Source organism: Miniopterus schreibersii (genome assembly GCF_964146895.1).
Source record: "Miniopterus schreibersii genome assembly, chromosome: 9".
Taxonomy (NCBI): Eukaryota; Metazoa; Chordata; class Mammalia; order Chiroptera; family Miniopteridae; genus Miniopterus; species Miniopterus schreibersii.
The window spans coordinates 57,780,350-57,803,874 of NC_138118.1; the positions used below are offsets into that span (position 1 = coordinate 57,780,350).

A 23,525-nucleotide genomic window follows, 5' to 3' on the forward strand; every position below is an offset into this window, starting at 1 on the left:
AACTTTCTTGAGGTTCCTATCTCTTTTTATAAATTCTTGAAGTATAATTCTCTCAGCTTTATTAGTATACCCTAAGGCATCTTTGAAAAGTGATGTCATAGGAAACATCCATTAGAAATGGGAGTTCAGGTGCCTTCGCTAGCTAAGCAGGTAAGAGCCTACAGATGTGCTATATCATCGCCTTCCCGCTGAGCAGAGTTACAGCATAGATTTGCCTTTTAATTGTTCTGAGTATCATATTATGGAGATGGTATAGACTAAGCACAAGCAGTGGTTAAAGATTTCTGTAAGGAATCCTGACAGTGTAATGGTTACCTCACCAGCTAGCTTAGCAGGGTGGACAGCAGGGGTGGCTGTGCCTTCTAGTAAGGGTCTTCACACTCAGAGGTGGAGCTTGTGGTGGGAAAGACTAAGGCCCAAAGGTGGAGAATAGAGGGTTTGTTCTGAATACTAGAAAAGGAAGGTGCAGGTAGCTATTTAAATCTGAGATAGTTTATGTAAATGTAAATAAGATGACAATAAAGGTGCAGGTTAGTAGTCTTAGAAAAGAATTTGTTGCATTAAAATTTGTAAAATCACCAAATTGAAATTTTACACCTAACTGGACATCTGAAGCCCTAATATTTATAAGAATATCATTGCATTTTAATATGCTAATAAAATAATTCTCAATACCTCTATTGTGTCTCAAATCTTAAATGAAAAATGTTAAAACCCATCTGCCTAGTACATTGATTTTTGAAATTAATTCTTTACTACTTGAATTATTTTTTTATACAAAGTAGCATTTGTATTTGTTCATTTTGACTCTATATACTATTGGTGTTTAATTTGGATAGAAATTATGTGGTATACTAGAGAAGAGATTTCTGTAAATGCATTACTTCTTTAATTCAAAACACTATTTATATACAATTGTGATAACAACTGGGTAGCTATAGAGAAGTAGGCCCCTTGTCTTTAACCTCTAGAGCAGGGGTGGGGAACGTCCGGCCCACTTTGGTCCATGAAATCATTTGGTCTGGCCCTGCCAAGGCTACTGCAGGCAGGACTTGAAATTCAATAAATGTGGGAGTTTTTTTCATAGCTAATTTATAAGCTGATACTTTTGTATGGCCCACAAATGACGTTATAAATATCCAAATGGCCCTCGGCAGGAAAAAGGTTCCCCACCTCTGCTCTAGAGGACCTGAAATAAGGTAAAGAAACAAGGGTTTGCTCACCCTAAATTGAATATGAGTGCAGCAGTTAACCCCATATCTTCATGATTTATTAGGATACTTTCAGGAAACAAACTCATTCAAGTTAGAGCCATTAAAAAAAAATCTTGGAGAATTGCTAGAATGTTGGTAGAGAGATCTAGCAAAAACACTGGATTATCTGAATATCCAGACTTTAGAAAGGCAGGAACCAGGCCAATTCAGGGAACTTGGTCTGCACGAAGGTGGCCTAGTTCTCTGACACTAATGTGACTTATCCCATCTACATATGCTAAGTTTATTTTCATTCTGCTCCAAGTGACTTGGTCTCCAAAGCCCCAGCAGAAGTATTTGATTAGCTCTCTGCCTATACCAGGGATTGGTGGCTTCTATATCAGGGTAAGCAGTTTCTGGACTGTATCCTGTAAGTAAGGTAGAGCCACCACGTTTTAGATTTTATTGGTTTCCACCTCTTTTTGAGCCCAGTATAGTTGCATGTATTTAAATTCCTTTCAGGGCAGTAGACAGAGACGGGAAAGAAAGCTATGGGATCTAGGTGTATCTTTAACAGCCCCTGGTTCTCACTGAGAACCTTATTTATTCATTGTTTCTCTCTAGGAGCAGGTGTTCTAATTCCAGTTTTATTTTTCTAAGCAGAATATATTGAAGTTTTTGTAACAATTGTCTCTTCTCTGTTTAGGGGAGTTGGCTGCATCTTTGTTGAAATGATCCAAGGAGTTGCTGCTTTTCCAGGAATGAAAGACATTCAGGATCAACTTGAACGAATATTTCTGGTAAGTTCTTTACAGAATGTTTTTGAGAAAAATTGGTTTCTAATTCATCCTTTAGTGACACATTCCACAGTGGTAGTGGAAAATAATTTGAAACAAATTTATCGGTTGTCACACTTAATTCTAACATATTTTTGGACCTTTGAAAAAGCAATAAATTAGTTAATAATTATGTTTTTAAACTACTGCACATTAATAATATGTCAAAATGGTAAGAAAGGACAGGCTTTCAGAGGCAAAATGAGAGCTCCAACAGAAAAATTACAAATAATTTATATAGATATCCCCCTTCTTAACACCCTCCCATCACCACCCACTTAAATGTGGGCTTTGATCTGTAACCTTTTCCCATAAAGTAGAGCTTAGAAAGCAGCTGAGGGGAGGAGAGGATAGTGACTTTAAAATGGAGATACCAGACAAACATACCTCAGCCAGGTTTTCAAGGTTGTCGGCAAAGATAATCATGCTGGTAGCATGTGCCTTTGATACAGTGTATTGAGAACGACACTTTCCTTTTGTGATCTTTCTCCCAAAACCATGAGCACAGTCTAGGCATGAAAAACACGTCACACAAACCCAAATTGAGGGCCATTCTACACAATATGTGACTAGTACTTTTCAAAATTGTCAAGGTCATCAAAAACAAGGACAGTCTGAGAAACTGTCATAGCCCAGAGGAGGTGACAAAGACATGACAACTCAATGTGATATGGTATCCTGGGTGGAATCCTGGAACAGAAAAAGAACATTAGGGGAAAACTAGTGAAATCCAAGGAAAGTGTGCAGTTTAGTTCATATCAGCATATCAATGTGTGTTTCTCAGCTATGACGATGTTCCATGTAATATAAGATATTAACAATAGGGGAAACTGGCAAAGGATCTACAGGAACTCTCTATACTATTTGTTGTAACTTGTCTGAAACTATTCTAAAATTTAAAATATTTAAATTTTTAAATGTACAGAAAATAAAAATAAAATGTGACCTAGAGCTAGGTGACCTGGGTTTATCACCTGCTCGGTCACCTTGGGCAAGGGACTTAGCTCATTTCCCATTGGAGAAATGAGGGATAATAGTAAGACTTACCCCATAGGTCATTTTGAGGAATAATTGATTTAATACACATATGAAGTGCTTTTAGAACTATTCCTGACACATGGTAAATACCCTGTTGATTTTCTGTCTGAAAGATCTATCCGTTGATATCAGTGGGGTGTTAAAATCCCCTACTATGACTGCATTACTATCCATCTCTCCCTTTATGTCCTTCAGTATTTGCATTATATATTTAGGTGCTCCTATGTTGGGTGTATAAATGTTTACAAGGCTTACATCTTCTCATTATGGCTTTCATTTTGAAGTCTATTTTGTCAGAAGTAAATATTGCTGCCCCAGCTTTCTTTTCTGTTTCCATTTTTATGAAATACCTTTTCCATCCCTTTACTTTCAGTCTGTGTGTGTCTTTTGATCTGAAGTGGGTCTCTTTTAAACAGCATGTACAGCATGGGGCAAAAGTAGGTTTACAGTTGTGCGTATGGCAAATAACACAATAATTAATAAATAATAATGCAACAATTAACTCTCGCATACTCACAACTGTAAGCCTGCTTTTGCCCAGCCCTGTATATGAGTCTTGTTTTGTAGCCACTTCTTTTCAGTTCTACTTATTATTTCTTATCCATAAATTCCCACACAATAATAAAATAATGCTTTATGATTATAATAATAATGCATCTTTATAATGGAAGATTCCCACAATATCAAAAAGTATAAAAGTTGAAAAATCACCCTTTGTTCTACTATGCAGAGAAATATCACATTTAGTCTTTTGATGCATATCTACCATTTCTACACCTTAAGAAAATTGAATCATATCTTGTGCACTGTTTTGTTACTTTTTTTTTTTTTTACTTAACCATATGTAATCAACAGCTTTCATTGAAAAATAAACCTAGAAACTTATCATCATTGTTAATGACAGGGGAGTGTTTCATTGTAGGGTGAGATGCTATTTGCATAGTTTATTTAGTTTTTAACTGTTATAAGCAGAAATATCCTTTGTACAGTTATCCTGTTACTTAAGAGTTATTTGAATTAAAAGTCCTTTCTTCAATAAAAGTTAATTTTCATAAGTCTATTGACTGTTCTTACACATCCATCCTTTTATCTAAACTCATGGAACACTTCCTTCTCCCCATTTCCAAGAAAATCCCTTGCTGATTTCACTGAGATTGCATTGAGCCTCTAGACTATATTAGGAAGAAATGATATAAAATTGAGCTCTACCAACCAAGAATAAGTTATATTCCTTTATTCGTATTTTATGGCCGTTGGCATAAATGTACAGTTTTATAAACATATTTTCTTTTGCTTTTTTTCTACTCCATTCTTTATTTTAAATAACTTTTCTCCAGTTATTTTCTTAAGACTATAATGAACTTGTTCATATATTGTATCATTGAAAAATAATAGCAGATGTGGGAATTTTAATGTGTGCCTTAAATAGATTTTAGTGTGCATTAAATAGATTATTATACTAAAACATCTTCAACTATTTAGCTTTTTAAAAATTAAATTTTTCCATTACCATTTATTCACCCTATACCCTCTCCCACCTCCACCCCCCGCCAGTCATCACACTTGTCCATGTCGATGAATTCTTTCTATTCTTTTTCCTTTATTGCTCAATCCCTCCATACCCCCTGCCTCCACCCACCCCCCACCCAAGAGCTACCAGCCTGCTCTCTATGTATGAGTTTGTCTCTGTTTTGCTTGTTAGTTCAGTTTGTTCATTATATTCCACATATGAGTGAGATCATGTGGTACTTGTTTTTCTCTGACTGGCTTATTTCACTTAGCATGATGTTCTCCAGGTCCCTCCATGCTGTCGCAAAGGGTAAATTTTTTTTTTTATGGCTGATTAGTATTCCATCTTGTAAATGTACCATAGCTGTTTTATCCACTCATCTACTGATGGATGCATCAGAGAAATATCTTTACCTATATGTTATTTTAGAATGGATTCAAAAGAAAAGGAAATGGTTATACTAGAAATGAGGTATATTCTCTAGCAATAGAACAAAAAAATGAGTTTCATGAAATCGTAGTCTATAGATATAGCTTAGTCAAAGTTTTTGTTTTAAATATCTTTTTATAATGTAAGTAATTTCCAATAGGTACTATCCTGTTGGATTGCTTCCTGTATGAAGATTTTGCTTGTATTTCTTATTTTATGGCAATAATTTCCTAATTTTATGGGTATTCAGAGGCCTTTGAACTATGACTAACTTTTTAATAAATCAAAGAAATAAATCATTGTAAATTCCCATGGCAAACTACTGTTTGCTCCTGTTAGAGCACAGAGGCCCTTAAATGCAAATAAGCATCCTGACTAATGATAATAACTCTATCTTTTACTGTAGTTATTTTACATGTATAGTGCTTCTTATAAGTAAAATATCCTTTGGTAATTAGGAGATACATGTCATCTTCTAAAATTGCTGCTTTAGAATTAAAATGTTATGTTTTACTCTGAAAAATTAGACATGGTCAAAAAAAAAGAAATCTACAAACTTCTTTTGACAGTAAATGTTATGATCTTAAATATTTTATTTCCTCTGCTGACTTGTTTAAATTTGCAAACGTTAGCTATATGTCATGTTTTACGAGCAGATGCTCTCAGGAGTTGTGCAATCATTGGAAGAAGACATTCTACTAACCCAACATGGTTGAGTCACTGGGGAAAAATGCTTTTCCTTGGTGACCTTTTATGTCTGGTCTGGAGAGGAATGGCTATTAAAGTGTAATTAAATCCACTTTCACAGCTTCTCATATAAACTGCCAGGGACTGTTTTTTTAAGCAGCAGTTGTGTCTTTGGCATCTGGTAAAGCATTGCCAAGGAGGTAATCAACTTTGAGAAGTCCTGAAACATGGGATTATTTGGTTTGTCTTGTAGTTTAATACGGGGATTAAGTCCGTTTATTCGCCTGTGAACTGTATACAGAAAGGTGGTTAATAACTTTGAAGCACAAAATTAATAGCTTGTTACCAAGATAACTAATATGATTAAATTCCACACAGTGAGTCTTTATAACAAATGTGAAAAGCAACAAAGATAAGTCAGCGAAGCCTTTATATTTTTCTTTTGATGGTGTTTTTTTTTTTCTCTCTTCTTTAGTGGAAAGGAGCAATTCACATTTTTAACAAGTCCAATGAATTTATTTCTGCATCGTAACTCTGTTGATAACTGTAAGGTGCTCTGGCTATGCTATGATTTGAAATTTCACCATTAAATCATTTTCCTTGAAATTGTGATGCTCATATGCAAGAAAGAAGGAAAGTGATAGAACTTTGACAAATTATATTTAAGATATTTTGAGTTGCCAGCTGAATGGGCCCTTAGTTCTTTAAGCAATAACTGCTCTTAGGTGAAAACGGTGATTTATTTTCTTTTTTCAGCACTACCCATTTTTTAATATGGCATGATATATTCTATTCACTTTCATTAATTGCAAAAATAAGCAGTAGATGTATTCATCCAGGTAAATATATATTTAGAGAGACAAAAGTCAGAACTAATAAAAAATTTGTATTCTAATCACATTATTCTGAATTGAAAAAAGAAATCTGCTTGCTGGAGCCCTGGGACTATGCGTCTCTCTCACTTCACAACAGCTGAACAAATGGCAGAGAGTGCTTGCGCAGCTGTCTGAGACCTTTGGCAGATGCTCTGGGCTTGTGTGGCTCATGGCCTGATGTACAGCAGCCGGGACAGAGGGACTAGCATGATTCTGTTTGGGTTGTTCTCTCTGCCTTTGAATGTTTTAACCCTGAGGGTCTCACCTTTCTCTGTCTCGTGAGTCTTCTGGCTTGCAATGGAATTTCACCCACCAGTTGTTTGTTAACCTATTGCACATTGTTTGATTGGTACAGCTGTTAAAATGTTTTTCTTTCTTGTGTGTATATGTCAGTCAGGACTTAAAAGTGGGTAAGTGTGTGAGTGTGTGTAGCAGACCCACTTGCAACTTAGAAAACTACTACTCAGACTGCCCTTCGAGACAGATCATTCCCTAGGCCAGCCTGTTTTGCAGTAGACTGACTGTAGAGATGTAGTCTGTAGACCCAGTTCCAATCCTTGTTTCTCTATCCTGGCTCTCTATCCAGGATCTTTTTTATTTTTTATTATATTGATTTTAGAAAGGGAGGAAGGGGGGAGGAGAGAGAGAAAGAAACATCGATGTGAGAGAGATACAGCCTGATCAGGGATCGAACCGGGAACCTAGGTATGTGCCCTGACCGGGAATCAAACTCTACCTTCTGGTGTATGGGACGAGATTCCAACGAACTGAGCCACACTGGCCAAGGCAGTACCCAGGATCTCAGCTGGAACCATAACCCTGAGGTTTCATGATTGGCTAGGACAACCATATATAGAATGTAAGAGAAAGCTGACACTGACCCCTTAAATGGTTATTACTATTCCAATTGGATGTAGCGGCCACATTGTTAAGATGGAATATTGATATCTGAGATTTGTATCATCGCTACCATTACTAGGCTTGCTTGAGGTCATTTCTGCCAAACTTTCTGAGCTCTCACTCTGCAGCACAAGGTGCAGTGGAGACGTGAAGGAATTGTGTGCTGCATACCTGCCCTGGAGGAAATAATAACAGTCAGGGTGGGCAAGCAAGCATACCTTTAGGAACAGAGTCATAAATAATTGCTGAGCCATGGGCCAGTGAATGAGAGACCCAGTGTTAGTAATAGGTCCTGTCTTAGTTAAAATACTGAGCTTTGCGAGTTAAATATTGGGTGCTGATCCTAGGCATTTTCTTTTGTTTTTATTCTCTCTGAACAAGTTACCTTGTAATTGGATTGTAGTTTCTGCATCTCCAAAGGGAGGAGTTGAACTAATGATTTCAATAATGTCTTGCAGCTCTAAGCATTTTTAATTCTAAAATGCATGATATTACAAGATTATACATAAAGTCTGTGGGTGGTGTTTAATGATAAAATTGCTAAGGAAATTCTTTGTAAGCATTGAAGAAAGTTTTGAAGTGAGGATTTAAAGTGGAATAAGGGAGACAGGAGACATCAGGTGACAGTGCAGGAGCCAGAGTCCGTCCTGTATGGGTAGAAGGTGAGATTGGATGTTCAAGACTGACTTTGATAGATTGAGGACTTTTTACCTTATTTTATCTATAAAGTAATAATGAGACAGTATAATTTTTTAATAAGAGAGTAATAATGTTAACATGGCTTTAGCAAAATTGATATAGTATGATATAATGATAAACTAACTGTACAAAGACTGACAGAAGTAGAGAGCTAAGCAGTACATGTTGGGGCGAAGGCTATTGAAACTATTAAATAACATTTTTTAAAGTCGACTTTAGCGAAACAAAGTAGGGGAACCCAGGCCTCTTTGAATTTGTGCGTGCTTCTCACAAGCCTTTTTGATAGGCATCGTTATTTACATGGTAGCAAATCTTTTTCAGAATGCTAAGTTTATAAAAAAATCAAGTGGTTAGAAGAATTTAAAAGCAGTATGAAAATAAATAAAGATCACCATTTGTAGGTAACCAGTGTTACACATTTTTGTTCATTTCTTTCCTACGCTTTCACAGTTGGGTTAGTAATAAATGTATGGTTCTGTATCCAGCTTCTTTTTATTTTCACATTAAATAGGGAACAATTTCCAAGCCATTAATATATACTTGAAAATATTATTTAAATTACACTATAATGTCTTATAAATGTGCCCAAATGTACTAATGCATTGCTATATTAATATTACTAGGTAATTTGCCTGTTTTTTTTTATGCTGCAGGAAGCATCACATATTCTTATCTCATTCAATTATTCTTTCAGCAGGATTATTACACTTCTATTCTGTGCCAGGCACTGTGCCTACAGGCCACGGTAAACCAACAGCACAGTCTCTGCTCGCCTCAAAAGTGCTGTCATCTGGGCTACATTTGAATAGCTTCCAGAAAGTCAAATCAGAAGGCTGTTGTTGCAAAATTGTTTCGATACCTCCTGGATATAAAGGATACAGGAAAGAAAGGAGTCAAAGATAACTTCGGAGTTTCAAGCTTGTGGATTAGTGAGGGTCCTCAAAAATAATGGGGAAGTTGAGGAGTGGCCGTGGAGGGACTGGAAGAAGTGAGCTCCAGTTCCTGGACTTTCAGTGATGGTGAGCCAGGTGGAAATGTCCCGTACGCAAAACATACAGAATCAGGAGAAAGAGAAAGATGAAGGGCTCATTCACTGGGCCACACCAGTTCCTAACAAGGAGTAGGTGGAGGGGGAGGTGCCTTGGAGCCCTGCCTGAGCCTCGGGGACATTCACAGTCTGTCACGAGGGTGTGGGTGGGAGCTGGACCAGGAGAGAACAGCACAGTGCCGCAGAAGTCAAGGTGAGGGTGCACCACAGACAAGTGAAGGAAAAGCAAGGAGGAAAAAAATCCCTCCCTCCAGGGAGATTACACATCAGCTCAGGTCTGTTTAGCTGCTGGATGGGGAGTCATAAGGCAGAGCCTTTCCTTTCTGTCCCGGACAGTTCTATACTTGGGGTCTCACATATGGTTTCAGAGAGATGGTGTGTGTAGTGGAAACAGTGAGAAACTGGAGCAGTTGGGAACTGGCCAAATACCTCTTTCCTTGTGGCATCTTAAGGCCCTAAGTGGGTTCTCTCCATGTGGGGTAGCTGGAGCTTCCTCATGGTATGGCGATTGGGCTCTAAGAATGGGTGTCTTAGAGGACCAGATGGAAACCACATAGTTTCTCTTAACTTAGCCTCAGAGGTCATACAGCAACTCTCTACCCATCACAGCAGTCTCAAAGCCTCACCCAGAGTCAAGGGGAGGGGACACAGACCTCAGTGCTAGATGAGAAGAATCTCAAGAATGCTGGGGCCATGTGTTAAAACTCCAGAACTGAAATGATGTAAATTTTCATCAGGGCATATCACCACGTTGAGCTGATAAACAGCTTTGTAGGGAAAAACAGCCTGGGAAGCAGTTTTTTCAAGCTGCTAGGTTTCTGTTGTTTTTCCCCTACTTCTGCCAGCCATTACAATACTGTTTCCCATGGTAATATGAAAGTGTGAATTGCCACAGAGCGTGATTGGGTGGGTCACGAGGTCCCTCACTTCTCACCCCCCTTTTCTTCCTCTTTTGACTAACAAGGTCACAGATGTGTCAGACTGAAGAAGGTGGTGAAATACTTCCATAGTGTGGCACATCTGAGGCAAGTGAGGGGGTGGTGACACTTCCCAGCAAACTCTCCGAATGTTGTCCATAGAGATTTTTATATCTCAAATTCTGCCTTAAAATGTGTTATCGCTTGCAGTGTGCTCCCCCAGATAAGTCTTCTATTCCTCAGAACATCGCCTATGTTACCTCTTGTGGGAGGTAGCCGGTAAGGTGGCTCCCAGTGGTCCCCACCTCTTGGTAGTTGTGTCCTCTGTCATCCCCTCCCCTTGAATGTGGGCTGGACCTAGAGACTTGCCTCTAATGGATGGGCTATGGCAAAAGTGAAGGGGTATTAGTTCTGAGGCTAAATTACAAGAGGATTACTACTTCCTTTTTGTTCGCCCTCTCACCATGCGACGGGCTCACTGAGACAAGCCAGCCGCCGTGTTGTAAGTTGCTCCGTGGAGGGGCCCTCCTGCCAAGGAGCTGATGTTTCCAGCCCGCAGCCAGAGAAGACCTGAGGCTTGGCAGCACCCATGTGCCTGAGCAAGGAAGTGGCTCCTCCCTCGGCTGAGCATTCCTGTGACTCCACGGCCAGAGTTAACGCTTTCGTTGCCACCCTGTGAGAGACCCTGAGCAGCAGCACCCAGCTAAAGGTGCTCCCAGATTCCTGACCAACAGAAACTGTGAGATAATAAATGTCTGTTACTTAAAGCCACTGAGTTTAGACTAACTTGTTCCACAGCAGTAGGTGACTAATACATTTCCTTGGATCCCATGACCAGGAGAGAGTAGGTACTATTGCTTTTGTTTTATAGCTGAGGAAACTGTCTTCAGAGATTATATGACTTGCCTAAGAAGACCTGTTTAATAAGAGCCAGAACTGAAACTAAATCCTAAAGCTGCTGACCCTTTCACCAAAATACTCCTTTGTAATTGTTTGGCTGTTTTTGCTGATTGGTAACCAGGAGTGTGCATGAGAATGACTTGGGAATCACTTTCTGAATACGCATTCTCAGGCCCCACTTAGGGCTCCTGAATCAATCCCAGGGGTAGTCCTCTCTCTATGTCTTCAAATATATGAGCAAGCCCTGGCCGATGAGTCCTCTGGGTTAAGAAACTCTGCTCTTAAAGATACGAGTCATACTTTGAAACGTTGTGCATGTTTTAAATGTTCTGGCCTTTTGCGGCAGCCTAAAAACCTAGGTCGTGGAGACATGCTCTCCAGAATACAGGAATCGTTCTTGTCAGACTGAGTCCTGTGCTTCTCACAGGGATAGTTTTGGCGTGACTCTCTTGGGGGACTCCTTTGTAACAAGTATGAGGGCTTCTTTCCCACGGCTTTGTGTTAATAATAGGTAACTATTATTAGAATTGTGTGCACAGCAAATGAAGATTTGTAGTCATCATATCCCAGCCCTGTAACTTCCTGTCTGTTCTGATCACTTGGTTAACATTCTGCGTCCCTACCTTTTCTTATACCTCAGAAGACTGTACGCTCAAGGATACATCCATCCAGGCTGTTCCTCTTTTGTGAGGCATGGGTTCATTTAAAATCTGACCTTGTATCATCTCCTACCCAACCTCCTGCAAGAGAAGAAAAAGCCTCCTCAGAACATTCTATCCTACATCGATCTCTCATGTCTCATTATCATATATCTCAATAGAAAGCTGTGGCTATTTGATTAAAATTTATCATAAGAATAATCTACCCAAGTCATTGGAGCATGTCCCCTGGAGAACAGTTTTATCCTAAGTCAAGTTAACAGATGATCTGACCTTGGAGCTGAATTTGTCCCCTCTCTTGTTTCTTTGGAAAATGACAGGCATACGTTCTCCAGGTAGTGTGGAGATTATGGCATTTTTGTATTCTACCTAAAATCTCCTTATCTGTAAATTTAGTTGTACTAGAAAAGTACTGAGAACTGTTTTGTTTTATTTTTTTAACATCCCCAACTTATTTATTTTATAAATGGAAGTTTGTACCCCTCATTCCCTACCTCTGGCAACCACCAGTCTGTCCTCTGTATCTATGAGCTTGGTGTCCTGTTTTGTTTAGATTCCTCATATAAGTGAGATCATACGGTCTTTGTCTTTTTTGTCTGACCTATTTCACTTAGCATAATGCCCTCAATTTTCATCCATGTCATTGCAAGTAGCAAGATTTCATTCTTTTTTATGACTGAATAGTATTCTCTCTCACACACACGCGCGCGCGCGTGTGTATGTATGCCACATTTTCTTCAGAACTGTCTATCTTAAATGTACCATTCATTTAATTTTTTTTCTCGGTATTGTGTCTAATGTAAAATCAGATTTCTGTTACTTTTGAATAAGTCTAGATGTTAAAATTGCCAGTGAACTTGAGTTTCTACTTGGGAGTACATTTTCCTTCAGGACAAGAGCAAGGGCCAGGTCATGCTTCACCTTTCATGTTGGCCAATCACTGATAAAGACACAGGAATTGTTTAGGGACACACCCTGTGTTGTCAAACTTGTGTGCCATCACACCTGCCAGGAATTACTCTTCTATCCCCAATGTCTAAATATAACCCACCTTTTTAAATATCAGAAATGCTTAGTGAATTTTTCCCTAATTTCCCAATTACAAATTCTCCTTCTCCTCGACTTCTTGGTTTCTTTACCTAAACCTCTCTGTTGTCTCCCTTCGACTTGACCTTGCAATGCTGTTATTTTTGCTTTTAGTCCCCTAATAGAGCTTAGGATTTGGGAATAGGTGTGGGGGAGAAAGGAGTACTCTGTGTGAATCAACCATTAGCATGCACCCCGATGCTGCAGAAATAGAGTCGCAATAATAGAATTATTGCAAAGAATTACTGCATTTTTAAAGTTTTATTTTTTATTACAGTTTGCATTCAACACTTTTTTGTATTAGTTTCAGGTGTACGGCAGAGGAGATAGACATTCATATAGGTTACAAAGTGTTCCCTCCTGTAATTCAAGTGCTTACCTGGCACCATGCGTAGTTATTACAGTATGGTTACTCTCTGTGCTTTACCTTATATCCCCATACCTTTTGTAACTACCAATTAGTACTTCTTAATCCCATCACTTTTTTTTTTTTTAACCCCGTTTCCCAGTACAACTCTGCTCTGGCCTCCATCAGTTTGTTCTCTGTAAGTCTGTTTGCTTATTTTGTTCTTTAGGTCCCACATATAAGCGATATCATATGGTATTTGTCTTCGTCTGACTGACTCATTTCACTTATTGTAATACACTCGAGGCCAACCATGCTGTTGCAAATGGTGAGATTTCATCCTTTTATGGCCAAGTAATATTCCACTGGATATATGCACCACAACTTTTCTCTCCACTTGTCTGTTGATGGGCACTTGGGTTGCCTCCACATGTTGGCTGTTGTAAATAATGCTGCAATAAACATGTTGGTGCATATATTTTTTCGAATTAGTGCCTGGGATTTCTTTGGCTATATACCTAGAAGCAGAATCACTGGGTCATAAGGCAGTTCCATTTTTAATTTTTTTAGGAACCGCCACACTTTTCCATAGTGGCTGCATCAATTTGCATTTCCACCAATGGGATTATTGCATTTTTTAAGCTTCATTGTGTTCTTTTTTAAAAATGCATCTTTTGGGAGATCTCTGTGGGGGTGACATTAAGAACCACTTTAAAAATTAAAGACAATTTCCCTTCGTTTGTTTAAAAACAGATGTGAGTTCATATTTCCCTTTAGTTTCTCCTTTTGCACTTCTTGTTCCAATAAAATATGTACGTGACTATGATTTAACATTCAGATGCATAGTTCATTTTATTGGAGCTCGGTAGAACAAATTATCAATTTGCTCTAATGAAAATTTAGTATTAAAAATGTTTCATGTTTGCCATGTGAAAAGCAAATAGCTGAAAGGTGTTAATAAAATCCTTTTTGGAGAATAATATTGGGCTCATTTCTCAGATCCCATCTTATTTCCGATAAAATGAAATATTGTTTCTCTCTCACACAGAGTAGTGATTTGTGCACATTTTAATCTGATTATTGACTCTTTGGATGTGATTCATTTCATACAGCAGCTGTGGGTGCCTAGGATACTCCCGGCAGTGGGCTTCAGTGAATGTCTACTTTGATGAAGTTTGACACAATGTTCATTGAGTTTTCTTTGTAGTACTTAGTACTGGCTGGGAGTGCCCCTCTGTGGAAATCCAGAAGCTAAACCATAGGGAACTTAATATGATTGCCAATCCCTTACTGATGGTCTTCCTTATAATGAAAAATTTGTTTAGACAAATAATCAGGTAGTATATAGATGGCTCGTCTCATAGTTGTGAGCTTCCTGATACCATGATGTCCAATTACATATGAAATGGGAAAGGTATTAACTTTAGTGAAATTACAATCCTCTATCAAGCAAAAAAAAAAAAAAAAAAAAAATTAAACATGTAATACAGTGCTTGTTCATCTTTTCAAACATTAAGCTCAATTTTGTAAACAGTAAGAGATGCTTTTATATGGGAATTCTTGGTACCTTCCGCTTGGTTTTGCTGCGAACCTGAAACTGCTGTATAAAATAAAGTTTATGAGGGGGAAAAATGATGCTGTAGATGAATCAAAGTGGAATACTGTCCAAAAAAATCCATTCTCTTCTTCTGAGTCAATAGTAAGATTTCCCCTTGCAAGAATTATGTCTTCCTTCTGTCAGTGAGCCACTTTGTGGAAGGAAACAGACACCTAGGCAGTAAAAGCGCTTATTGCCTGGCAGCTGAATGAAAGCTGTGCTGGGTGGGCCTGGGCAGGACAGAGATCCTGAAGCTAAATGACTGGCAGCATAGTAACAAGGTCAGGGAGAGGCATTAAAAACCTATAATCATTACTTTGGGAGTAGAGAACAGGGATGGGGCATTGCAGATGATCCTTCTTTTTTTTCCTGTGTATTTAAGTTGGTATGAATTGGTTAAAATGGGAGCATTCATTTATTTGAACAGGCCTGTATCAATATTATTTCAGAAAGGGTAAGAAGTGCTGTATCATATTATCTATCACCTAAACTCAGTGACTTTAATAGAAATGAATCTTTAAAAGTGGTCTGTATGTTACAACAACTATTTTCTGACTTACAAATACTGAATTATTATTTACTAGTAAACTATTCTGTCTCAGCCACCACTTAGATTTTTTTTTTAATCCTTACCTGAGGATATTTTTGTTATTGGTTTTTTAGAGAGAGAGAGAAACATCAGTCAGTTGCCTCCAGTACTCCCCCCAACTAGAGATCAAACCTGCAACCTAGGTACGTACCCTGACCGGGAATCGAACCCCCAACCTTCTGGTGTACAGATGATACTCTAACCAGCTGAGCCACTCAGCCAGAGCTTAGCATTTTTTTCTCTCTAACTGATACTTAAATTTCTTTGTCTTTTGGATTCCAAAGTAATGATTTTATTTATGAAAATGCTACAAGAAACAAGCTGGGTTTTTTTTATTTTGTTTGTGTGTTTGTTTAATAAAACAACTGCTTTTGCTGTTCCTGTGCTCAGAAAGTTAGAAAGCTGAATGAAACACAACAGAACTCTCATTTCCTCTAGCCTTTGACTTCCCTCTATTGGTAGTCCTGAACCCCAATAACTGAGTTTGACAAATGCCAGGAATCTAGCTTTTAATTTAAATTTAGTGTTCAGAACTCTATATTAAGGTAAAAAGAACTACAAATATGTCTACTGTTGGCTACTTCCATCTCACTGCTCAGTATTTTACTGACCCTTCTCCTGTGATCCTGCCCTCCAGACAGCTGTGCTTTATTTTCGCTGATGTGCACTTACTCCAGGTTATTTCCACTGATGTCAGCCAGGCCTGACAGGCCAACCCTTATGTTTATAGCATTGGGATAGAATCCAAGAAAGTATTAGAAGGTCGTGACCTCTCCTGCAGGTACAGAAAAAGATGCTGAGATTGCCATTGGTATTATAATAGTTCGTCAAGGTGTTCTCCAATGACAGAGACGAGCACTCTGACTTTTTCCTCCCACATACCCCAGGCTGCTCTGTGATAATTTTTGACACTTCACAGCTGTCTGTGACAATAGTAAGGACACGTTTTAGAAAGTAGAAAAAGACAAAGATTTCATTTTAAGAGGGTCTTTCTCAAACCCATAACAAAGGAGACATTCTCAGTGAGGTCCTCACATTTAGAGATAAGTCAGAAGAGCAGCTTGTAGGGAATGATTCAGAATGCTTCTTTGTTCTTCAGGAAACTCAACATCTTAACTACAACCAACGTATTAACTTAAGAGGATGGCATGTTTTAAAAATCAGTGTAATCTCAGATCTTTTATTCGTATCTATTTGGTCTTCATTAGCATAACATTATGGGAGCAAGGTGGTCAAATGGCAGATCGGTTTTCAGAAATATGTAACTAAGTGAAGAAAGCAAGTACAAGTCAGTAGGCAAAAGTATTATGTTTTATTTGTTGGTTTTGGTTTTGGTTTTTAGTCTTAGAATTTCTGAGAATGAAATATTTACCTTTACGCTCTTCAGCAGTTTTTGGTTAGAAATGCTTCCTTTTCTTTTGTTCTCATTCATCTCTTTATGATACAACTTTTAAATATTGTGAAGGAACGGTATGCTGTCTAGGATGACAGATTAAGTACCTTCTTTTCCCCTTACGGGAACCTAGTAAGAATTTGAAGACTTATCGGTGCTGATAGCTTACCCCTACGGTCAGTGTGTTCTACAAAAAATAATGAAAAAAGGAAATTCGGGCCTGCTACCAACTCTCAGGATACACAGCTTTGATAATACCAGCCTGTCATTTCAGATGATAAGATAAAAAATTCACTCAGAAAAGAAAGAAGAAAGCAAAGAGATTGTATCCGCAGTGTGTCGCAGCATAACCTGCTGAAGAAATAATGTAGTGATAACGAGAACATGACATGAAGGTACCTTCAGTAGTCGCTCTGCTTTTTATTTTCTCCTTTCTTGGAAAAGGCAAGACTTTTTTTTCTAAATGTGAGTATAAAAGGAGACTTTCTTTTTATCCTTTTGCTCTGTTCTTTAATTAGAAGATTAGTATTTAATTAATTCCACTGAACCCCAGGGGGAAAATTAGGATATGTTGCAGTAATTTGGGTATTCACCGCCTAGCAGGATTTGAAGAACAGTTGGTTGACCTAAGTGCTTTGTGCTGCCTCCATTAAAATAACACACAAATCTTTCTTGTAACTGTAGCCAGCACAGCTTCAACACAATTGTTGTCTTCGAAGCTCTTTACCTTTGCATTACACTGTGTTTAGGCCCAATATAAGTGACACAACATTACCATCTGTAATAAACTTATGAAAGTTATGACTCCATGTCATGATAGGTAGTAAATATAAAAGTTTATCAGATTTTTGTAGATAAATTCTTGAATGAAAGCTCATGATCTCTGGACTGCTTGTTGGAAGACTCAACTTCTACTCTTGTCTCTATTTGTAATTGGACATGGTTAAGCAGGATTCATTTCTTCACCTATAGAATGAGGCTAGAATATCCATAGCTTTCAAAAAAAATGTTAGTAATGTAATTCTTTTTGAAATAAATTTCACCTATAATCCTGAAACCCTCAAGTCCCACCTGCTTGACCGCCCTCCCCATACCCCACAATAGCCCTGGTGTGTGTGTCCAAGAACTTGTACAACTCCAAGGAACATAGTATGAGAACAGTAAATGGAAAGATATACCATGTTCATCAATAGGAAGAATCAGTAATGTTGTGAAGTCTCCAAATTGATCTCCAGCTTTAATCTCTTGAGAGAAAGAAAAGATAAGGCAATAACTATAAGGACAATCCTCACCTATAAAATCTAAAATAAAGAACAAATGTGTTATGTATCAAGTTGGGAGGTGAGGGATGCTTTGGTGATGGGCAATTTTGACTTTTTCTTTTAACCTGAAAAGATTGTGAGCAAGATCAATAGGGGAGCAAGTAAAAAATTTAAAATTTTAGATTTTGAAGGAAGCTCTTATTTGTTCTTAATGAATATTAGTTGATGTCATCTTCTGATAGTTGCTGGTGAGTTGGTTGAAATGAAGTCTAAAGGATACAAGAGAAAGTCTGAAATAATTTATTAAGCAGTGTGCTTGACTGACAGTGAGAAATAAATGATGAAATTAATGAACAGCATTGAGAGCCAATATGAGGTTTAAAGCTGCTACCTTCTCCAATGAATGGCTACCAATCAGAGTCCAGTCTGGAGTCAGAAACTACACTGTAATTTAAACAGGTATGATTTAATATAGAGTTATTAACTATTTGCAAGAGATTTGCTATTAAGGGTATGGAAGACAGGGACAGGTGGGTGGGAAGAGATTAACCAAAGAATTTATATGCATATATGCATAACCCATGGACGGACAATAGTGTGTTGAAGACCTGGGGTGGGGGGGCGGGTGCAGGGTAGAAGAGGTCAATGGGGAAAAAAATGGGACATCTGTAATACTTTCAACAATAAAGATAATTTATTTTTTTTAAAAAAAAGGGTACAAAAGAGAATTCTAAAGGATATCCTAAAGATGAAGGGACAGAACCTAGGAAGGGAACAAACTTGGAAAGGTCTCCATTCCCAAGTTTGGGTTTCAGACCCCATTGGAAAAGGTGTGGCTTCAGCCCACTGATTGGCAGGGAAGCTCTTTGGGTTGCCCTGGGCCAGAGCTGGTCTACAACTACAGAATGGAGGCTAGTGGCATGGAACTTCCAATCAAGACTAGCTAGCTTGGAGCCTCCCTCTGGGGTACCAGCGGGCCTAGGCTGGTGGGTAGGGCATTGCAAGCCGGAAATCCTGTCTTGGTTTTGGCAGGCAGGCAGGGAACTTCTGGCTAGGGCTAGAAAGCTAGAAAGTGAGGCCAACTGGGTGGTATGGCTGGTGTGCTGCCTGGGTTCAGGTGCCACCAGATCAAGCTAAGATCCTTTCTCCTCCAAGGTCCCTCCAGCACCACCTACTGGGAAAACTTAAAATTGTGCCAGCTGGTAAGGGAGAAATATTCCAGTATCACAAGTAGGCAATGGATGGTGCATTTGGGGCTGAGTAGCATTACATTGATAAAGGAGAGAGTTCCTAACTTGTGCCCTGAGTACTCATTAACAATTTCAGGGACTTTATTTCCTCAAAGTCAAATGCAAACTCATAGGCTCATTTCATTATTAAATGATAGTTTAATTATTAAAAGAGAAAAACATCTTACACACTGTGAGTCAAAGGAAGAACAAGATTAACTCCAGTCCAGGCTTATGACTCCAGTCCAGTTAGAACTCATGGTCAGGGAGGCTTGGAACATCAGCAATTTAAAACTGCTACACTTGGATAAAATGACACATTTTGGCAAAATTTTAAGGTTTACAATTTCATATTCCAGGGTGTGGCCACTGTACCATTCCGACACAGAATTAGCATCTCTAATTAATGTTATGTAAAACAGAGGCCTGGGAGGCAGTGCCCAAGGAGACGTTCCTTGTGAGGCAAAATAGTATTTTTAGGACCAAACCGGATTTTTCTTTTAGGGTCCACATGGCATGAAACAGATGGTGATGTGGGCGGCTGTGGTTTGAGATCTGAAGCAGTTCATAAAGACACCCAGTCTCGTCCTGGTCCCACCCAAGAGGCAGTGATGGCTACAGGCTGGTCCCGGAGACTCTGCTGCAAGCTCCTGTCAGCCATCCCTGTGGGCGGATGGCTGCACCCTGCAGACGGGGAGCGCCCCAGACTAGACTGTGGGGCAGCTGGGAACTCAGCCTGCTGCCATGTTCAGAATTAGCATAGCCATGCCTATTTTAATCTGAAAAGGAACAGGGAACACTTTTTCCACCATAGCTCTCTTTAGTTCTTAAAGGTACAACTTAATGTTGAAACTCCCCTTCCCCATAGGTCCCATTTTTCCGCTGCCTTGGCTGCATTTATCCAGAAACTTGGACTGTGGCTGTTAACAGGGAAGGAGAAAGTCATTAAACATGCTCACTTCTTTTTTTCCCCCCCAGAAAAACGTTATACATTCTTGATAGAAATTCTTTACTACCAATACCTGTATTACCAAATTCATTTTCTTAATTCGATCACATCTCGTTGTTCTCCCCATTTGTGCTCCATGTCAATATTCTGTTCTAGTTATTTTAAATTTATTTAATCTTGTTGTCTCTTTTTATTTAATTAAAAAGCACTTAGAATTCCACTCTACAGAAGTATGTGAATATAGAAGTTAAAATCCTCCCCAGCATCACAGTAATCCCCTCCCTGGTAGCTCTGATGAAAAGCTGTGTCTATCCTTTCTTCTGTGCCTGGGCATAAACAGTGTGTGCTCATGAGTGTTGTATGTTTCACTAAAACATGTTACAAGCACTGTTTTCAACTCCCTGGATTTTGTCGCCTAGTCCTGAAAATTAAGGTTGTTCCTAGGTTTTTCCTGTCATGGAAGGAGAGCCCCCTGCGGTAGCATCCTGGTTTACATGGGGCTTCATGCACTCCTGCGTTACCTAGCAGACAGGATTCCTAGAAGACTGTTGGGTGCACCTTGAACATTTCTATAGATTTTGACAAATCCTCCAAAAATGTTGAACCAGTTTATGCCTCCATCGGCAACGATGCGTGCGCCCTCCCGTCCCACACCGATGCCGGTATCACTGATTCCCCCTAGAAGCTGCCCTCCCTCCGCCGGGACTGCTTGGCGCTTGGGCCACGCCAGCCCCCTTGTTCAGCCTGGGACTCGCTTTCCTGAGATAGAATTGTCGAGGAGGGGAAATCGTTTTCCTCTCCCCTTCCGAGTTCTTAGCGGAGACCCTTGTAGCGAAAGACAGATGAGCAAGAGAAAAACAAAAGTTCCTTAACATGTATCCTCATGTAATTGTGGGAGATACCCGGGGAAAGATGAGTAGCTCTGTGGCGGCTTAGAATTCAGACCTAAATACCTTCTTTAATAGGGAAAGGGGATGGGGTAGAGGAGAGGAAATGATTTTTAGGACAGATGAACGGGTGGGAGGCGTGATAGTTTGTGACAGTTTGTCTGGGTGTGGTGTCAACTTCCAGCCTGCTGTCCTGTGACAGCAGTCCATCTCTGCTGGCGGGTGAAACTTCTCTCGTCAAGGGGATCTGTGACATTTGAGCTCCTTTTGGAGGATCTGTCTTTAGGCAAATAAGGGGACTTCAGAGGAAGCCTCTCCTTACATTTGCTGTTTTTCAGTCACCTGCAGCGCAAGATCATCAGTATAACAAAGCAGCACATTTGGGGGTGGCGTGTTCTGCTGCCTTCGGAATAAAGCCAAGAAAAGCTTGTTTCTTCTCCTTGATGATTTGCCACAGTAGCCTGGTTCCCTAGAGACTGTGTTCAGACCAGACCTTCCTGGGAGTCGCCGTAACATATGCTGTGCTTCTAGAAAGGTGTGGGTGGTATCACTAAACTAACCAGGGTCAGTTTTCTTCATCTTGTGGAATGGGAGATAAAGTTAGGATAGTTTTTTTCCCCCTTAAACTGTACGCATTTCCAGACAGAACACTGCTAGACGCATTTATAAAGTGTATAACAATCAGATAACTGTTACCAGTAATTGGCAGTCAAACAAATCCACCGCAGTTACAACCACCCACCACAGGAGCAAAATAAATTTGTTATTTTTTTTCTTTTTTCCCAGATGAATAGAAGCCTTAGATTCATTTCAGCTAGATAGAATGAAAAAGCCTTTAAGCTAGCAAAGCTGTCAATAAACTGGTTTTTACCCCCCGTAAAGACAATATAACATCAATAAAGAGAATGAAAACAGGAGGGGGGAGGGGAAAAAACCTAACAACTACTTTAGTTTCATTTTTATACATGTCCTTCTAATTTTTGTTCATCTGTCAGTATTTTTATGTGGTTAAAATTCTTTTTTGAATATCATTTTACATTCTGATTTTTTTTCCACTTTAAACATGACATTTTGTTAGATATTTTAAGTAATACTTACAGCCTTTGTGGTCATTGTGTGTTAGGTGAGGTAAGGATGGTGGTGGCCTCCCAGAAAAGACATATGCCACTTGAAGAGTCCCACTCCTGGACTAGAATTGCTCATCCGGGCACAGCAGAGCCTTAGAGCCTGGGAATGTGAGCCGGGGGAGGGGAAACGCCAGAAAACAGGGATGGTGGCAGTGGCTTTGGTGGCAGTAATTCCACGCGGGAATTTGTTGTCTGACAGGTCACAAAGCTCGCTGACTCAAGGTGAAGCCAGCTAGCAGAGCTGAGATTGTGCATTTAGTGGGCTGGAGGGGAAATCAGAGTAATCGAGGGTGAGAGGAAGGCAGGCAGGTGAGGGAAAATGAACAACAGCTACCGAAACGAGAATCACTGCTTTCGATTCAGGTTTAGAATAAAGGCCAGAACTTAACCTTCTCAGATTCAGACTACATTTGAGGTCATTCTTTAAAGTTTTTCTTGAGCGTTGTTAGTTGTTAATTTTACCCCTTTCTTGCTTCCTTCTTCCCTTGTGTTTGCATTATAGCCTCCAATGCCTAATTGGCATTAAAAAAAATAAATAAATAACCTTAAAATCATAATCTCAAAGGGACTGGAGCATATCAAAGTGACTGAAGGAGAATTTACAGTTTTAAAAAGCTTGTCTTTGTTCCTGTCAGAATACTTAATTACTTCTGAAATTTTAAATAACATTTGAATTTAAATTTACAAGAGGATATTGGCTTAACTAAAGTTTTTAAAACAGTACCCTAGAACAACGATTTTTAGCTGGTGTGCCGCAAGCATTTTTAAAATATGCAACACCTGACTGTTTAATCAGGGGCACTGACCTCTTTCCCCTTAGATTGTCAAATTAGAAAAAAAAAAAAAAAGACAACGGCCAACATAACAATAGCTGTCCAGTGTGAATTAATCAAAATTATACCTATTTTTGTCAGATCAGCAAAAAACATAGTTTTTGGTGTGCCACAAAATTTTAGTGATTATTTTATGTCTGCCATGAGATGAAAAGGGTTGAAAATTGCTGCCCTAGAAAAAGAGATTGTACTTTGTAGTTGCATTTTATGCTAAATTTTCACCTTTTGAAAGTGACTGTGTCTTTTTTTAAAAACAAAATTAATTGCTTTTGTGGTGTAATTAACATGCTATGTTTAAAGTATACCATATGATAAATTTTGCTGTGGAAACCATTGCCATTATCAAGATAATGAACATACTATCATACCTGGAAGTTTCTCGGTGCCTCCTGGTAATTCCTCCATCTCTTCCCTTTTCCTCCCTTCCATCTCCAGGCAACCTCTGATCTGCTTTCTGTCACTATAGATTAGTTTGCCTTTTCTTAAATTTTGTATAAACAGAAATATAGAGTATGTACTCCTTTTGTTTCTTCTTT

At 39.0% G+C, this 23,525-nt stretch overlaps 1 protein-coding gene across 3 annotated transcripts in view; it reads left to right on the top strand.

Annotated features, from left to right (window-relative positions):
* Positions 1-23,525, top strand: part of CDK14 (cyclin dependent kinase 14) — a 496,475-nt gene that overhangs the window by 315,216 nt on the left and 157,734 nt on the right. For all 3 annotated transcript variants that reach the window (XM_081147672.1, XM_081147670.1, XM_081147671.1), the window contains one exon: positions 1,900-1,993. In XM_081147672.1, the coding sequence (XP_081003798.1) occupies positions 1,900-1,993 (94 nt within the window). The remainder of the gene's footprint in view (positions 1-1,899; positions 1,994-23,525) is intronic.